Source organism: Takifugu rubripes, chromosome 16, assembly GCF_901000725.2.
Source record: "Takifugu rubripes chromosome 16, fTakRub1.2, whole genome shotgun sequence".
Classification (NCBI taxonomy): Eukaryota; Metazoa; Chordata; class Actinopteri; order Tetraodontiformes; family Tetraodontidae; genus Takifugu; species Takifugu rubripes.
In genome coordinates this window covers 7250438-7268818 of record NC_042300.1, presented here as the reverse complement: position 1 = coordinate 7268818, position 18381 = coordinate 7250438, and the positions used below count along the sequence as shown (strand labels likewise).

At 42.8% G+C, this 18381-nt stretch overlaps 2 protein-coding genes across 2 annotated transcripts; one reads left to right on the top strand and one right to left on the bottom strand.

The window, feature by feature from the left end:
- Positions 1–815: 815 nt before the first annotated feature.
- LOC101070077 (serine protease 23-like) lies at positions 816–3137 on the bottom strand. The gene is made up of 2 exons (XM_003971632.3): positions 2933–3137; positions 816–2566 (listed from the first exon to the last, which is right to left on the bottom strand). The coding sequence occupies exon 2, from the start codon at positions 2560–2562 to the stop codon at positions 1180–1182; it is 1383 nt and encodes a 460-aa protein (XP_003971681.3). The 5' UTR covers positions 2563–2566; positions 2933–3137; the 3' UTR covers positions 816–1179.
- Positions 3138–12352: 9215 nt separating this feature from the next.
- Positions 12353–17183, top strand: LOC101069851 (terminal nucleotidyltransferase 5A-like). The gene is made up of 2 exons (XM_003971631.3): positions 12353–13418; positions 14011–17183. The coding sequence occupies exons 1-2, from the start codon at positions 12993–12995 to the stop codon at positions 14824–14826; spliced, it is 1242 nt and encodes a 413-aa protein (XP_003971680.1). The 5' UTR covers positions 12353–12992; the 3' UTR covers positions 14827–17183.
- The last annotated feature ends 1198 nt before the right edge of the window (positions 17184–18381 follow it).

Below are 18381 nucleotides of genomic sequence, written 5' to 3'. Positions count from 1 at the left end.
TCTGTAAGAATTCTAAACACTGCAAATCCGGACTCTCCATCATTGTTCATTTTCAGTTTAAGTTACATTTTGATTGTAAGAAACATGCAAAAATTTGTTAACTGTGTTCAATTTGACGATTGAAACTACAGATTATAAATATTTTATTTATTTTGAGACTAAATATATCATATATTTTAGTTATAGCACATCAGAAAAATGTTGGTTACCTGCCTTCTTTTGTACATAACATTCAACCTGGAACCAGAGGCAGAGGATCAAAGTAAAAAGTATTTTCCAGTGTTTGTTGTTGCGCCCTCTGCTGATGTGGAGTACTAACTGCCTGGTAGCATGTAACACTTCAGTCTGGTATGCATTCAAGATCCCTCAGAGCTCCTCTCCTTGACTTTGTATCCACATGAGATGACTTTAATGTCAGGGTGGCTGGTGGATTCCAAGAGGCAGGAAGCACTTGTTGTTGGAATGTGGCCTCAGTCTTCTCTTCTCTGGGTCACTGGTTCCTGTATTCCCACTGGAAGTCGCAAGGACTCTCACTGTAAAGCACTCAAGTATATGCTGGATGTTCTGTGTGTTGTTTAATTCCAAACATGACTGTATCTTTATCCATTGTGGCATTAACAAAAGTGTTGGAATAAAAATAAAGGTGAATACAACCCATTAAATACAGCAACAGTGGGGATGATTAATGTTTGCTGAGTATCCATGTGAAGGCAGTGACTTTTTTTTTAAGGATGGCATCTTCTCACCTCCCTCACCCCCACCTGCATGTGAGTTCAAATGAGATGCAATAAAAGAGAAATACACAAATAAACCCGTGCGGCTTGTCAGCTATTTATTTGAATGTTTAATGTTTTGTTTTCTTTGCATTAAAATACATTTGTTTAGATGGAAAAGTATAGGACCAAGTGATGCAGCTAAGGTGCTAAGTCTTATTGTTCTATTGTATTTTTGAGTTGGTCATATTGGATTATATAAATGTTATATATATATTTTCCCCCTTGGTCTCCTGGAGACCAACAAAAGCCATAATTATAAATATAATGTATTAAATCAATAATAAATCAAAACTATTCAGGCATCTACAGAATATTGTTAATGTGTTATGATTAATTTGACAGGCCAAACTATAATAATTATTATGTAAAAAGCTTAATAATCACAGATCCATCACATTAGCTGTCAGATCTCTTTGCAGAGACTTGGATCAGCATGGATCCAGTGACAGATCTGGGCATATTTGGGCGGTGTAATCCTCACAGCGACGTTATAGTCTCGCTGCTCCCCTCCCTCAGTCTCCACCCAATGATGCCCTGAAAACACACCTATCACCCTCCGCTGCCACTTCCCCTTCCTGTCTGGGTCCCCTGCTTCCTGCCTCAGGTGAACGTAGATGCCGGCGCCAGTGGCGCCTGTCTGTGCGTCGCAGTGCTGGTACAGCAAATCATCAGATTCCTTGACCACCGAGCAAAACCGATACACCACCTTCTCTTGTCCTCCTCCACTGTGCAGGCTTCTGTCTACATCGTAACCAGAGAAGTGGATCCTCGTCATGGGGGCATCAGAAGGTGCGACCCCAAGCTCCATGTGCTTTTGTGTGACAGGGTGCCTCAGCTCCAGAACGGCGTAATCATAGTCGGCTGACAGGGAGTTGGTGGAGCTCTCGGTTTGGGTCCATCCTTGGGGGATTCGGATATGTTTTACCCGAACCCATCGGAAGACAGGCTGTCTCTTGGATTCAGCGCTACGGCGTGACCGATTGAGCCTATTTAGTTTCCCTCCGTGACCATTTGCATTGCCCATCTCTGTTTGACCTCTGCGCCTCTTGATTTTGACCCCTTCCCTCCCTACCTTTACATTTCCACTAATAGTATTCTGCTCCACATTTGCTGCTGCTACCTGCTCCTCACTTTTCTCACCATTGTTCCCTCTTTCTCTCCTTTGGCCATCTCCGCCTTTCTTACGCTTGAGTTGCAACACCCCCACTCTGACCCTTTGGGCATGTGGAAGGTAGTCCTTCCCATTGTGGATGCAATGTGCCGCAGTTAGAACATGTTTTGGGGTTATCAGGATTCCAGAGCAGCTTCTGGAGACGCGGACAGCAGAGGAAAAAGGGTAGTTGGTGATGTAATGTGAGTCAGTGATCACAAAGCGTCCATCTTCTCCATAAACCTGTCGTTTCTTCCGGGCACGAGTTGGTGAGTGACCCGGCTGTCCTGCAAATGTCCTGTTAAATATCGACAAAGTGACATCCGTGTGTGTGCGAGTGCCATTCTCATACATGGTCTCATATCCCAGAATCCTCTCTTGCGCTTCCCAGTCTATTGGCGGCCTACTACTTTGACATTCTATCCCACAGAACATCCCTGTTCCTGCTCGTTCCTCATTCTCCACCTGACCTGCAAACATACTAGGTTTTAAATACTCAATATGTGTGTCCAGCAGCACCGGGAGGCTTTGCCTGGTCCAATGGTCCATGTCTCTGCTCTCATCTTGACCCAAAGCTCCAGATAATGTCAGAGATGCAGTGCAGAACAATAGAAAGAAGAACTGATTGAGATCCATCCTCCTGAGAAGACAAAGCGACAGACTTTACTGCGTCCGTTCGACCAGCAGGGGGCGCACATGCACAATTTCATTCTGATAAATTGGCTACTCATCAATTCCATATAATAATATCAGCTAATTGTTTTATATTTTGTGCAACTAAAAGTTCCCTATTAGAAATATGGTTATTTTTTCAGTTAATATGGAACTTTATATAATAATTCTTTTGTGAAGTACATCCATCCACGCAGCTTTCAACAGAAGCATGCTTTGTGCATGCCAAATAAAACTCACAGCGGCAAGACAAAAAAGATATAATACAAGAAAGTTAACAACTCTACATTAACACTCATATTATTTGAATATCTTTTAAAAAAAATCCAATTACCTGCAAACATTCAAAATCAATACTCCTCCAATCTTCAGGGAAATGTTCTCCTTTTAACTAATAAAATAACTTTATCCAGTTGACTTGAGCAGTTCAGCATCCATTTCTTCTTAATTAAATAAAATAAAATAAGCACAGAGACTGTGTTCATAGATCCCCTTAACAAATCTGTGTCCCACTGATGAGAGGGGGAAAAAAGCAAGTAAACAGAAGGGTGGAGTGAAAGCAGCCTTGCAGCACGACTGAAGTTGGCTGAGAGGATGACAGAAAATGTATGCATTCAAACATACACATTCTTTAGATTATGCATGGAGCACTTTCACACATACATATAGTAATTTATAGACAAACAGACAATGTTCTGTTTTAATTATCCCTAATCAAGTGTTAATGTGGTGTTTTGGAGTCAGGACGGCATCATTAGATTTATGTGAGGTGGTTTTCAAAGCGTGTTCAGACAAACAATACTACCCAGATCTGGATGGAATCTGGATGGAATTGGTATATATATTATGACCTTCATGCTTTTTCCCGCATGCATCCTCATGCTGAGTTTCATGTTTGATTAACTGGATCCTTATTACCATTTTGCAGAACGCTTGTTAATTTAGCCGTTTGTCAGTGTTGAATGAAAACCTAAACATTTGTAACAGAGATTGATTAAAACCCACCAAATATTATTACAGAGCATGAAAATGATAATATTTGTTCCTGTAAATATACAGAACTGAACTGATAATCAGTTTCCAGCTCTCTGGCAGTTCTGTCAGCTTGAATCATCAGTGACAATTAATGTAACAACCGATGCTGGAATATTTCCCTGCTGCTTTAGGCCACTTTAAGTAGTCTAAACCAGCCCTAACTAAAATCCTTTTAGATCTTAATTCATTTACCTCAAAATTTATTTTGTTTCCCGTGTTTGCGTGATTAAATGCACGAGAAGACCTCCCAAAAGCTCTATCACCTCGATATTAAACGATTAAATCAATTACAAAGGCAATATTTTTCTAAACTTGGTTAAAACGAGTGATCTGATTAGAGGAATCAGCATTTAATGGAAAGATGGTTTAAATATTTGTGTTGGAGCAGAACCAACCAGAGGAAAGCCCCTTCATCATTAACAGCAGACAGACACAAACATGGGCCTCAGACACAGAGCGGGAGTGTACGGAGTATATAACATATGAAAATGTTTAATCCCCTTATCTATAAACACATTCTCAGGCCAAATCTCTCTGCTCTCACGCTGGAATCTGGGACCAGGGTGTCTGCAGCACACAAGGTCATTGGTGCCCTGAAATAAACCAGCAAATGTTCAGTTCAAAGCATGAAAATTATTATTATTATTATTATATCGACAGGTCAGTGTTGTTTAAATTTCACATTATTTTCAAAATGCTGTTTTAATTTGCAACCAGTCTTTACTTCTTTTGAGGAACTTTCTCTGATCTGGGAGGTCCAGTCAGGGGGTCCTTCTGGAGATACTTCTGGTCGATGCCCTCCTCCGGCTGAGGACACCAGTCTGGGTCATAGTAACCATTTTATTTTTGCTGGCAATTGCTGTTCATAAAAAATAAACCCAGTCCAGCCAGAGGGTCTGGACCGCAGCAGGAGATAAATGTGTCTAATATGTGCTGATTGGTGTTCAGTACTTCCCCTCCAGCTGCTACTTTGGGCCCAGGAGAGGTTCCTCTGGCCAGACTTCAACATTTTCCCATGCGAGCTCCACTTTTTCTCCACATTCAGTGCATAAACCACACAAGCTGCAAGTCACGTTAACATCAGATGGGTGATGTCTTGAGTCTTAGCTGATTAGCAAAGCATCTGAGAGATGAAGTTCAGCAACAACCTCATCTCCGTCATACATTTTTAGCTTGTCAGTGCAGGGGACAGGGGACAGTGCACCATATGTGTAGAACCCCCCCCCACACACACACACGCAATTAAACATTTATTATTGTGTGAACTATTTTACTGCTGGAGAACAGCTGAGGGAGAGGAGGCCAGTGGGTGGTGGGCTCAAACTTTGTGTTGCAGGTTCAACATCTGGCTCCAACTGTCCCAGTAAATGTGTCCACACCGGTCTTTGACAGCTCTGGACGGGCGGGGGTCCAGACGATGTCTTCACGTGTGAAAATAGGTTGTCTTGGTAGTTTATTCCAAGGTAATCCAAATTTATATACTGGATATATTACATAAACTTGGCCAGAACCCCTATAAGGAGAGACGACTGTTTTGATGCCTGGAATCTTACTTTCCTCTTCTTGTTAAGAGAAAAGAGAAATTTCAGTAACCTCAAATTGAATTGCACAGCTGCAACAAGCGTTTTATTTTTTTAAAGAAAATACTTGACGCAAATAGAAATAAATTGCTAATAGCTCCCATTAAAACCCACACACATGCGCGCGCGCGTGCATAGATACACAGCTGGCTCCATGTTCCTGGACCGCGCCTCCTCGTTTAAGCCGATACCGTCGCTCAAGTTCGTCCCGAGAATCACTAATTTCAGTCTGTGTATCATTACTAGAATTGCCAAGTCCTTCTCTTTAATGATTGTTTTCTTTGCCATGATGGAAAGAAGAGTTTCAACGCTGTCAACCAAAACAGTTTAAAGTTAAACGCACGCACGAGCTTCCTTATTGTTATCGACGTCTCAATAAGGACGGTCGCTATTGGCTGTCCAAAGAGTCGCCATATGACGTCAGCACGATTTGGAAGGACCAAAAGTAAGTAAAAAAAAAAGCAGCTTAAATATGTTTAGAATTAACTTAATGCATGTGTAGGGCTGCGTAGAAATGTTTCTCTCAATCTGTCAAACTTATTTGTAATTTGTAAGAAGATTGTTATGTGGGTTGCAACTGCAGAGCTCTACATCCGACCAACCCTCCTCAGCAAAGTAGCCAAGAGACATTGTTTTTCAGTGTTGTTTTATGTTTTGTTCAGTTTCTAACCTCGTGCTCCCCATTGGAGCCTAACAAGTCACAGTAAAACACAATTTTTTTTGTATAGATGATTTTATTTGAGTCTAAACTTTATGCAAAAGTTTAAAAAACAGCCCTCCAAAAAACCCACCATCATCCTGTTTTATTATCTTCTAAAGTTCATGATTATGAAAGTAAATTGCTAACGATTCCCAGTCATCATATGTGTCTCAGAACACAACTTGATTAAAATTCTTCAAATGAATGAACTGAGTCAGCCTAAAAAGAAAGTCAGGCAATGGGGGATAATTACAACGGAATGTGTGGGAGGCGGGCAGATGGGAAAAAGCTGACACTGTATTTGAAATAAGTTGGGTCAAGTCTGTGGAGGACTAAAGATAACAGATAAAGATATTGCTCTGGGATGTTGACTCACTTCTTCCTGTTCACTCCTCTTCTTCTCACGCATCTCGGATTTTGCTCTCTGTTTCCCCCGTTTTCAATATTGACCTACAATTCTGCCCCGTGTCAATCTGGAATTTTTCTTTTTATCCACTGGCGTCGTTGTGCATGTGTTGTCTTTCTGCCTTTACTCACTCCTCCGCACTTCTAAAAGTGGGTGAAGACAAAGAAAAGCAGGGAGGAAGAAAGGAAAGCTTGTTTTGGCTCAATGTGCCACAGTGTGTAGGAAAATGGTGATTATTAGTATTTAAATGAACTTATTACTTAGCCTTGGTGGTGACGCATGCGAGCGATCCCGGGACCCTCTAACATCAGCAGCTGCAAGAGAAAATCAAATATTCTATCCTGCTATTGTAAACCAACAGTATTTGGAAAGAAACAACTTTCTTTATGATCTCGAGTTTGTTTAGGGAGATGACGTGACGCATCTCCCAGTTGATTTCAATACTCCAGCTGACTCTGCGCTACATCTCCAAGCAGGCTAACGTATGGTTTATGGTCCTTCTTACATGGTGGATGAGCTCATTCTCTTCGGAGAAGTTTATAGCTCCTGAACTTCATGATGATTTCCTTCCTGTGTAAACAGTTTCATGCAAACAAATACGAGCACTTCTTGTGACTTTAAAAGCCAGCTTTTATACAAAAACTCAGGTCCTGAGTTTGAGGTGGACGTGGCTGTAAAGCTTAAGTCATGAATGAGAGAACGTGAGATCATCTTCCAGCGATATAAAGATGAATTAGAAGAGCGACTCACTGCAAGCCAAACATCATCACCATCCTCAGCTATGTTGTAGGAGTATTCTCCCTTTTGAACAGTCATGCATCTTGTGTGTTTGCTACTTTCAATCATGGCTAAACTGTGCCTTCGAGTTAAGGACAGCTAAGCCCTCATGAATAAGATACTGCATTCAATTGCAGTTTTCTCTTTTTCTGCCGATTAAATGAATCCATATTTGCCTATAATTCATCAACTCTTTAACTAGGAGTCACTGGTGTTGTTACCACATCAAACAAATTGGCAAATGAACTGAGCATGTTATATTAAGAGCACATGTACCACAGTTTAGAGCCATGACCTCATGTTTTAGGAACGGTATTTTGATGCACTTCCAATTCACAATTTAATTCTGGCTGAAAAGCACTTGTTTTTGATTATTTTGGGAGCATTATTTTCCTGCATCTGATATATCTTCTTATACTGGATCATTAAAGCAACATTATGCATGAAGATATGGTGCATGAAACAGCATTAGCTCAGTAATGGACGTTTGTTGCTCAAGATTGGACAGTAAACCTCATGCCACCAAAGGCACTTTATTTTAAACATTATATAATCTGAAAATAATCTTTTTGTACCTGAAATGCAGAAAATCACCTAAAATGTGCCCCTAAACATTGACCTATTTATTCTAAATGTGTTTCCTTTTAGATTAGACCCCATAGGTGTCAGAGAGCATTTCATCATAATGAGACAATGTTTACAGCCAATCGTTGCAATGGTATATGAATAAAACTGTGTGTGAAGAAAGACACTGACACATGATCAATAACTGGCCTGATGTATTGGAGCATTAATCTAGATCTAAATGAGGAAGAACAGAAACCAAAGCAGATTTACATGATATTGATTTGGACTGTATTGCCTATATGCTCCCAAAGGAAAAATAATAACAATAAACAAAAAGCTGTTGGACTTGATTAGGTATTTCAAACATGAACTGTGGCCTCACTCATTGATGGGGATTTTATTAGAAAAGAACAGAGACTTTTGATTGATTACGGTTTCTGGGAAACTGCTAAACCTCAGAGGGACTGAAGTTCCCTCAGTGGCGACATCACCTGGTTTGAGTACATGTGAGGCTGCGACAAATAAAACCCATCTGTCATAATTAAACCCTCTTTTCCAAAAGAACAGACAAGTACGGAGAGAAGAGCACACTTCCTTCTCACCACAAACGCTCTTCTGGGGTCACAACTAATCACTAAAAAGCAATGAAACCGAGATTTCGGCCAGTCCAGCCTGAAAGAGGATTCTTTGTTCTGAAGCTTGCAGTCAAATATGCAGTGTTGCATTTTAGGATTCCACAGAGGAGGAGCTGAGCTGCAGTCTGAACCTTTTATGGCAGAGCAAAGTGCCAAATGAAGGTTGAAAATGACTGCTAGCATCTCTGGCAGCTGCAGCTTTTACATGGGAGCAATTTTCCTTCTGGATCATAGCACCATGGTCCTTTTGTACCTGTAGAGCCCAAAGTATGCCCAAGAAGCTCGTAGAAGCTGGGAGAGACTGAAGCTCTGGTCCAGCTGGGCAACGACTGCCGGATAATAAAATGATAATAAAATGTTAACAGGCTCCAGATGAGGAAACAGAACTCATGACACAGATACACAGTGATGCTTTTACTTGCTTTCATTTCTTGTCTGTGGCTCAACTCAATGCCAAATTAGATCTAAGCAATCACACGCAGCCGGTCACTTCAGAACTCCCACAGATAAAGAACAGGCCGAGCAATGAACTGTTGCCATGGCTACAACTTATTGCTGATGCAGACCAAAGGAGTGGAGAATTGCTCCTTGTGTTTATGATCATACCAGTTTTGTAACTTTAACTAAATGGAATCTCAAAAGCCCCATCACAAAGTCAATACGTTTTAAATGCTAAATATTAATTCCTTAATGATTTTCTATAATCTGAGCTGTTAATACTTGTCTAGTTATGTGATCAAGTCAATGTCAGTGGACGAACTCTGACTATAGAGGCAACAACAGTGTGAAAAGAGCGCCATCATGTGAACTATTCCAGTAAGTTACACAGAACCAGACCGTCTGCGCTCACTAAATGTAGTTGATTCGCATTTCCAGGAGGTGGCGCTGCAATACCAAGCCTTCCTGTGTGTGACTAACCCGCTTGAGGTCGTTCTGGGGCTTTCCAGACTTGATATGAAAGTGGGAAAATTGTGCATTAAAGGGCGGCAGAAGTAAGTCTGCCAAAAATAATTACAATGATTCAGCATCAATGGAAAGCCAGCATGCATTTGATTATTCTCTCCCTGAAATTAACTATATCGGTGTATTTTTCTTTTCTTGAATACTTCTTTGTGGACAAAATTTGATGGAACAATTTTTTCATGCACGAATGCAATAAACTGAACTGAAACACCGACCAAAAGGAACCCCGTGCTCAGAAACTATTGTAGCTGTTAACTTTTGCAACACTGCCAAAATTATTATGTTTTATTTGATTTTTTTTATTCAATTGTTATTTTTTAAAGAAATACCATATATTTTTGAGCAAAACCTAACAAGGGGATAATGGGGTCAGTTTGGTGCGACGGTATCGTGTGTCAGGACTGCGTCATGTCAGTCTGGCACGTCCGAATCTGCACCCCCTTCATTAACCAGGAAAAGTTGTATTTTAATCAAACACATATTTGAGATCTCTTTGTTCTCCATTTGTTGGAACAGAAATATCCCGGCATGTGAACGTGATCTTGACATCATCAGCCACAGTAGCACACAGGAAGATGAGTCACAGAGAAGCTTCCTGTTTGTTTTATCACTGCATGTTTTGGCCCATTATGACCACCAAAGCACAGACTATTTTTCTGTTTCTTTTTCATTTATGCCTCCACAGCTTCCCTCTGATTCCTTTGGGTGAAGCCAAATGTTTCAGATCAGCACTTCTGTCTTACTTCCGGCTAGCTTCATGGTCACTAACATACTTAGATGCTGAGCACCATCGCGGAGTGGCTTACAGCACAGGGCACCCGAGAGAATCTCATTAGTGGCTGTGGAAGACTTGAGAGTGGGCTTACAGTTCTGAATTTGTCCTTCAAAGGTGACTGGGGTCAACATACATGTCATCTTGGGGTCAGGGTTAAAACAGATCCCAGGAGGTCTTTGACTAACATTTTATATGCCATTATGTCAGAAGACACATACGAAATGATGTTGGAAATACAACAGGAAGGATATCATAGGTGGACGATTATTAGCAGGCCGAGTTGCTGCTATCACGGTCTTTATGACTACTGTGTAATAACAAGATGTTAGTTTCATACCTCGGTGCATCATTAACCGCAGTAGCATCAACCGCAGCTGGCGCTGATTACAACGAATCTTTTTTCAGGCTTTCTGACTCAGTTATATGATAATAAAACTTGCTACACACCGTTTTGTGAAAGCCTCAAATATTTGTTATCATATGTAGCTTAACAGTTTTAGTGAAATAGGGTGTAGTGCTGTTACTACCACTGTCAGCGGCTGTTGCTTGCATGACACACGTCACACATTCTGATAGGTACAAATAAAACGATGCTTTTTGGGGAGTTAGATGGTTTACTGTCTCTCTCGGTGTCCAATAATGTTTTGAATAATACACCAAAGTGCATAAATGGACAATAAGTTTTGACAATAAAGATCTTTGACACAGGTCAGCTAAAATTAGTTGGTTAATGTTTGACATGGTGTTGAAGGGGAGGTGAACTAAAAAAGGCAATTGAGAGAAACCTTTTTACAGTGAATAAGAGGCTGACTGGATTTTAGATTCAAACACAATCAAACAAACAAATCCTGCGTTGCTACTAAAGGTGGCAGCAAACCCAGGAAAAATGAAGTGAGGGAAAAGGAGAAAGACGTTGTAGGCACGTTCGGCTAAAAGGCTCACTGTAATCTCCTAATGAACTTCCATGTGAATGGAGGACAAAAAAGGTACGCTAAAGGGAAGGGTGGGAAGGAAGAGATCTGCAGCAAAAGTAGGAGAAGAAGCGATCGAGCCACAACGTGTTCAGGTGATCAGATGGAAATCAATTAGAGAGGTTTAATGTCAGCGTCTGACTTTTAAATGAGATTCACATAAAAATATAAAGAGGCAGACTCTCTCATACAATCTCTCTCTCTCTCTCCCTCTCTCTCTCACACACACTCACACGTGCACACAGATACAAATTAGCTTCCAAATGTTAACTGATAAAGGGTCCGTCTGAAATCCCCTTGTCAATCCTCTAATGTCGTCAGACACTGGAAACCAAGCTGGTGTCATCCACTTGACAGGTCAAAGGTCAGGTAAGTAGCTGCTCCATGACAAACATCCAAGTCTGACACTGAATGGGGGGGTGCATCAAAAATGACTGACCTGCTGTCATGCGTTAAATTATAGAGGTGTAGAGTGCAGTTTAACTCAAGCAACTCACCCCAGCAGAGGAAATCAAATTTACAGCAACGTTATAGGCCCAATTCACTTCTACTGATCGTGCCATGTTTAATTAGCTATAAATGAAACAAAAGGGGAGTTTCCTGCAGTTTAGATTATCCATCAACTGCATGATGAAACTTTTAAAAACCCCACCCCCAATCCAGTTATTCAGCGATGCTCCTCTCTGCACATTGTGAGCGTGCACAGGGAGTGCACGCTCACAATAAAAAACCGTAACCTGTTCGTAGGCACTGCACTACTCAGGTGTGAGTGCGGGGACAATATGTGTGTGTCTGTAGGAATGTGTGTGTCACCGCACATGCTGCTTAATCTGCGGTAAGCTGGTTTATGAGCTCGTCTGTAGTGACGCAGATCTATGCGCCGAGCTCTGGGCCGCTTCTCTGTGCCAATTTACCTGCACAGACTGTCGTCTATACCTGACACCGTGACAGATTAATGGAAGCATGAAGAAGTCAAGCAACGTGTTGATATTCCAGCCAACACATACTTTGCACGTCCATCCTGTGCCATAATAAGTTCCAACAGAGCCAGGTGATGAAACAAGACCCCCGTGTGCTTCATGTGTATTTACAGCACTGACCAGGCTGGTGTTCACATCATTTAAACTTAAATGCTACAAGTCTGATTTATTACAAAGATGAATCATCCAACAGGTTTCCTCAAAGGGCTGAATTGAAAGCGTATTATGGTGAAGGGTCATCGTTTGCTTCTACTGTAACGCCCATTCCAGACGCGACTCAGCCCCCGCGCTCACAGCCAGTCAAAATCATTTGCAAACATTGGCAGGCGTAGGTTGCCAATCAATGGGAACCGCCCCGGCAGCGCTCAGACGGGAAGAGCACCCATCACATCCTACCCAGCAGCTGCTGAGTGCGACCTCTGTGGCCACTACGCAGTACCAGCGAGCAGCCGACATCCAAAATGTAAGGGAAAAGCAGTTATACACCACTTTATGAAAGTAGGTGTGTGTAACTGTTTTTTTTGTAAGCGGCGCGTAAAATTGTTTTTACGCATCAGGATCGCGCAACAAGCTACGCCTTCAATTTGGCTGAACAGGCAGCTAGAAGTACAAGTTCTGCGGTGGATGAAACGTTTCTTGTGCGATGGATTCGTCGGTGAGACTTTGGGGCGGAGTGAAGAGAGGACAGTGTCAGGAAAAAATCACTTCTCGCTTTTGAAGTTGCTGGCTGATTTCAAAAGTTTGTGGCAGCGTAGCGCAGATGCAGAACAGCCACTAAGACTTGACTGGAGCTGGAACTATTTGTCTAGACGGCGGAGTTCATGTAAGAAGCAGGACGCGCTTATCAGCAATAGCCATTGTTCCGTCCTTCAAGCGTAAAGACGCGCGGTTGCCCAGCGTTTGGTCTTTCATGGTTTACAGAAATATGCAGCTACCTACAGCCACCGCCGCATGATTTAGTCGAAAGTTTCGTCCTTGGCATCTTTCTGACTACCTCTTCTCAACATGGACGAGACTGTAGAGTCTGCTGCGGCGGACAGCTGCGCGGACGGGGAGCGCATCAGTCTCGGGGTGCTCAACTGGGAACAAGTGCAGCGTCTGGACACCATCCTCACCGGGTCCATTCCCATTCACGGCCGGTGGAGCTTTCCCACTCTGGAGGTGAAGCCGCGGGATATCGTCAAAGTGGTGCGGAGCCGCATGGAGGAGAAACGGATACACGTCCGAGAGGTGCGCCTGAACGGCTCTGCGGCCAGCCACGTCCTGCACGAGGACAGCGGCCTTGGCTGGAAAGATCTGGACCTAATATTCTGCGCCGACTTGAAAGGAGAATTGGAGTTTCAGATGGTGAAGGATATAGTTCTGGATTCCCTTCTCGACTTCCTGCCCGAGGGGGTGAACAAAGAAAAAATCACCCCAATGACCCTAAAGGTAGTAGCAGTTATGTAAAAATATCGAATTCTAATAGAATTAGCATTTTGTTTCTTCAACCTTTAGTTTTATTAATTAACGTGTTCTTTAACTTCTTTAAAAAGTGTCTTAAATCTTGTGCAAATACATTTTCCTGCTACACTCTGCAAAAAAGAAGAAAAGTCTGTCCTCCAAATTAAACAGCTTTTTGCTGGATCAGTCTGATTCTGATTCACATAAATATGTTGGATCTCGAGTCATCTGGATACTGACCCGGGCTCACCTAATAGCTTTACCCTAACAATCCGACTTAAATTGGATAGGGCATGTCGGAGCTAGTGAGATTTTCTGAATACTTAGAAGCAAGAATGGCACTAATGCAAGTTGTAACACTTTATTTGAGGCGTCAAGGAGGAAATGAGACGAGTCAGTTGCTTAAAGTGATACTGCAAGCCTACCGATTCGAACTCCACACAATGTTTAATTTCAAATGTCAAAAATGTACAAATATAGACGAATTCGCCACTTGTGTTTGAGACAGGAAAACTTCAAAACTTTTATTTTTGTATTCTGTAACGGCACTTTTTAAAAAAAAAAAATTCTTTATTTTCAGGAAGCCTATGTACAAAAGATGGTGAAGGTCTGCAATGACTCAGACCGCTGGAGTCTCATCTCCCTCTCCAACAATCGTGGCAAGAATGTAGAACTGAAGTTCGTGGACTCTCTCCGACGGCAGTTTGAGTTCAGCGTGGACTCTTTCCAGATCCGTCTGGACTCGCTCCTTCTCTTTTACGAGTGCTCCGAGCACCCCATGGCTGCCACTTTTCACCCCACCATCCTGGGAGAGAGCGTCTACGGCGACTTCCCGACCGCCCTCGACCACCTGCGCAAGCGTCTCATCTGCACGAGGAGCCCAGAGGAGATCCGAGGTGGGGGGTTGCTGAAATACTGCCACCTGCTGGTGCGAGGCTTCCGCGCTGCCTCCAGTGGCGAGATGAAGCTGCTGCAGCGCTACATGTGCTCCCGCTTCTTCATAGACTTTCCGGACATCAGCGACCAGAGGAGGAAGCTGGAGTCCTATCTGCAGAACCACTTTGTCGACCTGGAGGACAGGAAGTACGACTACCTCGCCACGCTCTACGATGTGGTGCAAGAGAGCACGGTGTGTCTGATGGGCCACGAGAGGCGCCAAACGCTCGGTCTCATCTCGTCATTGGGGCTGCGGATCCTGGCCGAGCAGAACGCCATCCCCAATGCTGCCAACGTCACCTGCTTCTACCAGCCCGCTCCTTATGTCTCAGACGGCAACTTCAGCAACTATTATGTGGCGCAGGTTCAGCCAGTTTACCCCTGTCCTCCCTCACCTCCTCACCATTACTACTCTCCTCCACAGCCTCCCATGTACACCACCTGGTTGCCCTGTAACTGAACACTTACTGATGCACTTTGGCCCGCATGATAAGGCTCCTCTGTGGGAGGAATGATGACCACGTACATGAGGTTGAAATATGGGGGAAATTTAGATAGATAAGAAGAGTGTAAATGATGAGGGCAAAGAGTCAGAAGAAGGCTTTAACCCCAGAGTTGGGTGTTCCAGCAGGAGGAGCTGAGCATATGCACTGAGACATGCCAGTGGGAGAGGTTTTAGGGTGCAGCTCACCACCGCAACCAGATTTGTCATGAATAGGATGAGATACAACTTACAGGAACTCGCAGAAACCTATGATATTCATATTTAAAACCAGGACGGACTCGGCTGCAGCCAGAGAGGACGGGTGACAGGTTTAAGATGTCGGTTCACAGTGCAACAAGTGGACCACTCAAACCACGTAAACCCATTGTGTGTGTGTCTGTGTCTGTGCTTGTGAGTTACATGCGGTTGTGTGAGGAAAGCTTTCAAAACACAATGCAAATTGAGGAACTTTTACTTGTTTACACATGCAAAGATCCACTTTATTACTTCATTTTTATTTAAATTCTGAGAAATAAAACAGAAAACAACAAACAATGCATGCTTTAGTAGTGTCCAGGAGACATTTTAAGTGCCTGTTGAAGCCTAAAGGGAACTGATCGATTCTTTATCGTAGATGTCGAGTTGTCTGATTGACATTTTCACGGTGATAGCAAATGTACCGAGGGATGTTTACCTACAATATGCTGAGTAAGGATTCTTCCGCCGAAGGAGGTTTGGGACTTTTTCCGGACCGTAGTTTAGTTGAATGTGGTTGTAATGTGCACAGAAAACATCGTGATTACCAAAGAGGAAGTAGCACCATCATTTCAAAATCTACACAGATGGGCGAGACTAATGCTTTAATAGATGGCAGCGTTGAGAAAAGTACGTTTAAAAGACGTTCAACAGACTCGCTTGTGAGCGAGTATAAAACCTTATCTGCAGGGGATTTTTTTGGAGGGGGCAGCGGCTTGTCAATTGCTATGAGCTTATTCTCTGAGTCAACGATACCGATGTCTCGGGATAAAACGCCAAACCAGCCATCAAACCCACGTTACAACCGTATCATCTATGATCCGCATGACACCTTTAAAGCTCCACACTGAGTTTACTTGAAAGCAAATAGAAGTTCTGTTTGTGTTTAGTCTACTTGTGTGTCTCGAAAGTTTAACAAATATTTTCAAAAAAACCTACTTTTAAACTAACCGCCACCCTCAACACACCCCAGTGTAAAGATTTGTTCACGCTAACCCACCTGCGTGCACAGAACTGCACTCAAATCAAACCTTCCATTCAAATTCATTTAAATGCCTCAGCACAGCATTAAAAAAACACTATTGAGTGGAATGTTTAGGCTTGGGCCGCGCAGGCTCTTCCTCCACTACAAGTATTTTCAAGTAAATCGATTGGCAAATGTACTTGCATAATCCTGTCAACAAGTACACAAGACAAGAACCGACACAAACAAACAGCGGTGAAGCAAGCCTGCATCGTGCCGAAAATTCAATTGGCGCAGAAAGATCTGTTCCACCTAGTTTGCACCCAAAAGTTCCGTCTTATCGCGTCGAGAAGGAGAAGCTTTCCAACCATGTCTGTAAATATCTGCACAATGATTTAATTAAGCATGTTTGTCAGGAGGGTGGGGGATAGATGGTGTACGCATAAAACCAGAGGGAGAGACCCAGGAGAGGTGACTTATCCCGTACGAAGCCTCCTCAAAGATGATGGAAAATCTGTGAATTCTGTTTTATCTTCCCTCTTTGGGAACGTTGCACAACTCCTGGATTTGTGAGGGGAAAAATGGGCTGCAGGATGAGATTACTGGCATATAATAGTTCGAATAATGTTTATGATCAGCACCGGTAAAGACAACCACGAGGACATTTTAATGAACCACTCGAGATGGCAAGAAGGTTGTTTTTTTTTTCCTCCTTGAATTTAATAAATCAATAGCATGTTTCTTTCCAAAGTGAGTGCAAGAGTCCCAGCATAACCGGATCGCTTATTTTTCTATCAATCTCTATTTTTGTAAAGTGTCTGTTTGGCTGACGTAGCGCACGGATTGAAAAGAATGTCACCGTCTGTAATGTGGTGTGTGTGAATTGGTCTTAAATTGTGCTTTTGTTTTTTTGTATTGTGAGGGATGAAGAGCAGCGCGGCTGGTGCAGATGTCTTCATTCTCAGTTTAGAACGTCCATTCTTTCCCTGTCATCTGTATTTTTAAGACGTCCTGTTTGATCATGAAACTAATGGTCTGTTATTTGTGTTCGACCGGAATAAAAAGGAAACAGGAAAACTCCAAAAAAAAATAAAACAGCATTTGGAGGACTCATTGTTTTGCCAATTCTCTCCCCAGATGTGCATGAATTTCCCCATGATGCTTTGCATGGCGGAAGCGCGGTTCAGCTGGGGTTAACAGCTCTGGCATTTCAGTTTGGCACCCAGACTTTGACAGAGGTAACTCCCTGAGGTCAGTCCATGGGGCACTGATAGTACTGCCAGCACCAGACTGGTAATCGTGATGGATTTCCCTCCTCGACACGTCAGGACAAGTGCCGCTAGTCGTCATCGCATCCTTTGCCAGACCTCATTAGTGGCGAATGAATTGGCAGGGAAACGCACAGATGGAGCCCTGGGCTCCCTGGTAACATGGTAACTGATTAGACTGGCTGCAGAGCTCCATCTCCCTAAGGCCCGCTGGCCTCTCCTTCCACGCGCCCTCTTATTAGGTCTTGCGGTGCAAATTCAGCAGTAGACCTCTCAACAGGTCTGATGGTGAATTTAAGCAGGGGGAGGTTAGCCACAGAAGGGAGAATGGGGCCAATGTTATCCCCCGTTAAGAGGGAGAGAGTGGACACTAAATATAGGCCCCCCACTCTGCCGCTGTAAGGACATTAGCCCATCTGCAGAAAGCTGATTAGCCTCCCTCCATAAGCGTGTGCTCAATGCTCTGCTGTGGTTACTGCAGAGGGTTTTAACAGCTATTGCACTGTAACACATACAGCACCAGATCTTTTAGGTCACTCTCACTGGAAAGGGCCGGGAAAAAAAGCAGTCCACTTCCTTATCAAGAGCTTAAAGTGAACTGAAGACATGAGATTGAGGCTTCATAAGTGTTGCACAATAGTTAGAGCTAACCCAGTAACACACAGAGCGCTTAGGAAGTGTGTCTGGATTTGCAAAAGTAGCTTTAGTAAGGTAAGACATGCTGTATACTTTACATGGCGCAGTGGGGAAAAAAAGAATAATTCTTCTATTTAGGTACAAAAATATAGCTGGCAAAAAAAAAGTTAGCGCGAATCAAAAAAGAACTGCTGGACCACAAACTCGCCAGGAGCTGATTAGCGTCCTCACAGTTCTCATTGTAAAACACTTGGTTCAGTTGTTTTCATTGTAAAAGGTTTAAAAGATAAATAACTGAATATTAACATCCACTGTTAAATGTACTGGAGGGAGAATTCTTACTGATGAAGAGCTGGTTTGTTTTTACGCCTATGCAGTTTTGTTTTAATATTTAATGTTCTCTCATCT

Bases quoted from the DNA above. Each gene is read 5' to 3' on its own strand.
- LOC101069851 (XM_003971631.3), top strand. From the start codon at position 12,993: ATGGACGAGACTGTAGAGTCTGCTGCGGCGGACAGCTGCGCGGACGGG. The intron at 13,419-14,010 runs GTAGTAGCAGTT...CTTTATTTTCAG, and splicing joins TCACCCCAATGACCCTAAAG to GAAGCCTATGTACAAAAGAT.
- LOC101070077 (XM_003971632.3), bottom strand. From the start codon at position 2,562: ATGGATCTCAATCAGTTCTTCTTTCTATTGTTCTGCACTGCATCTCTG.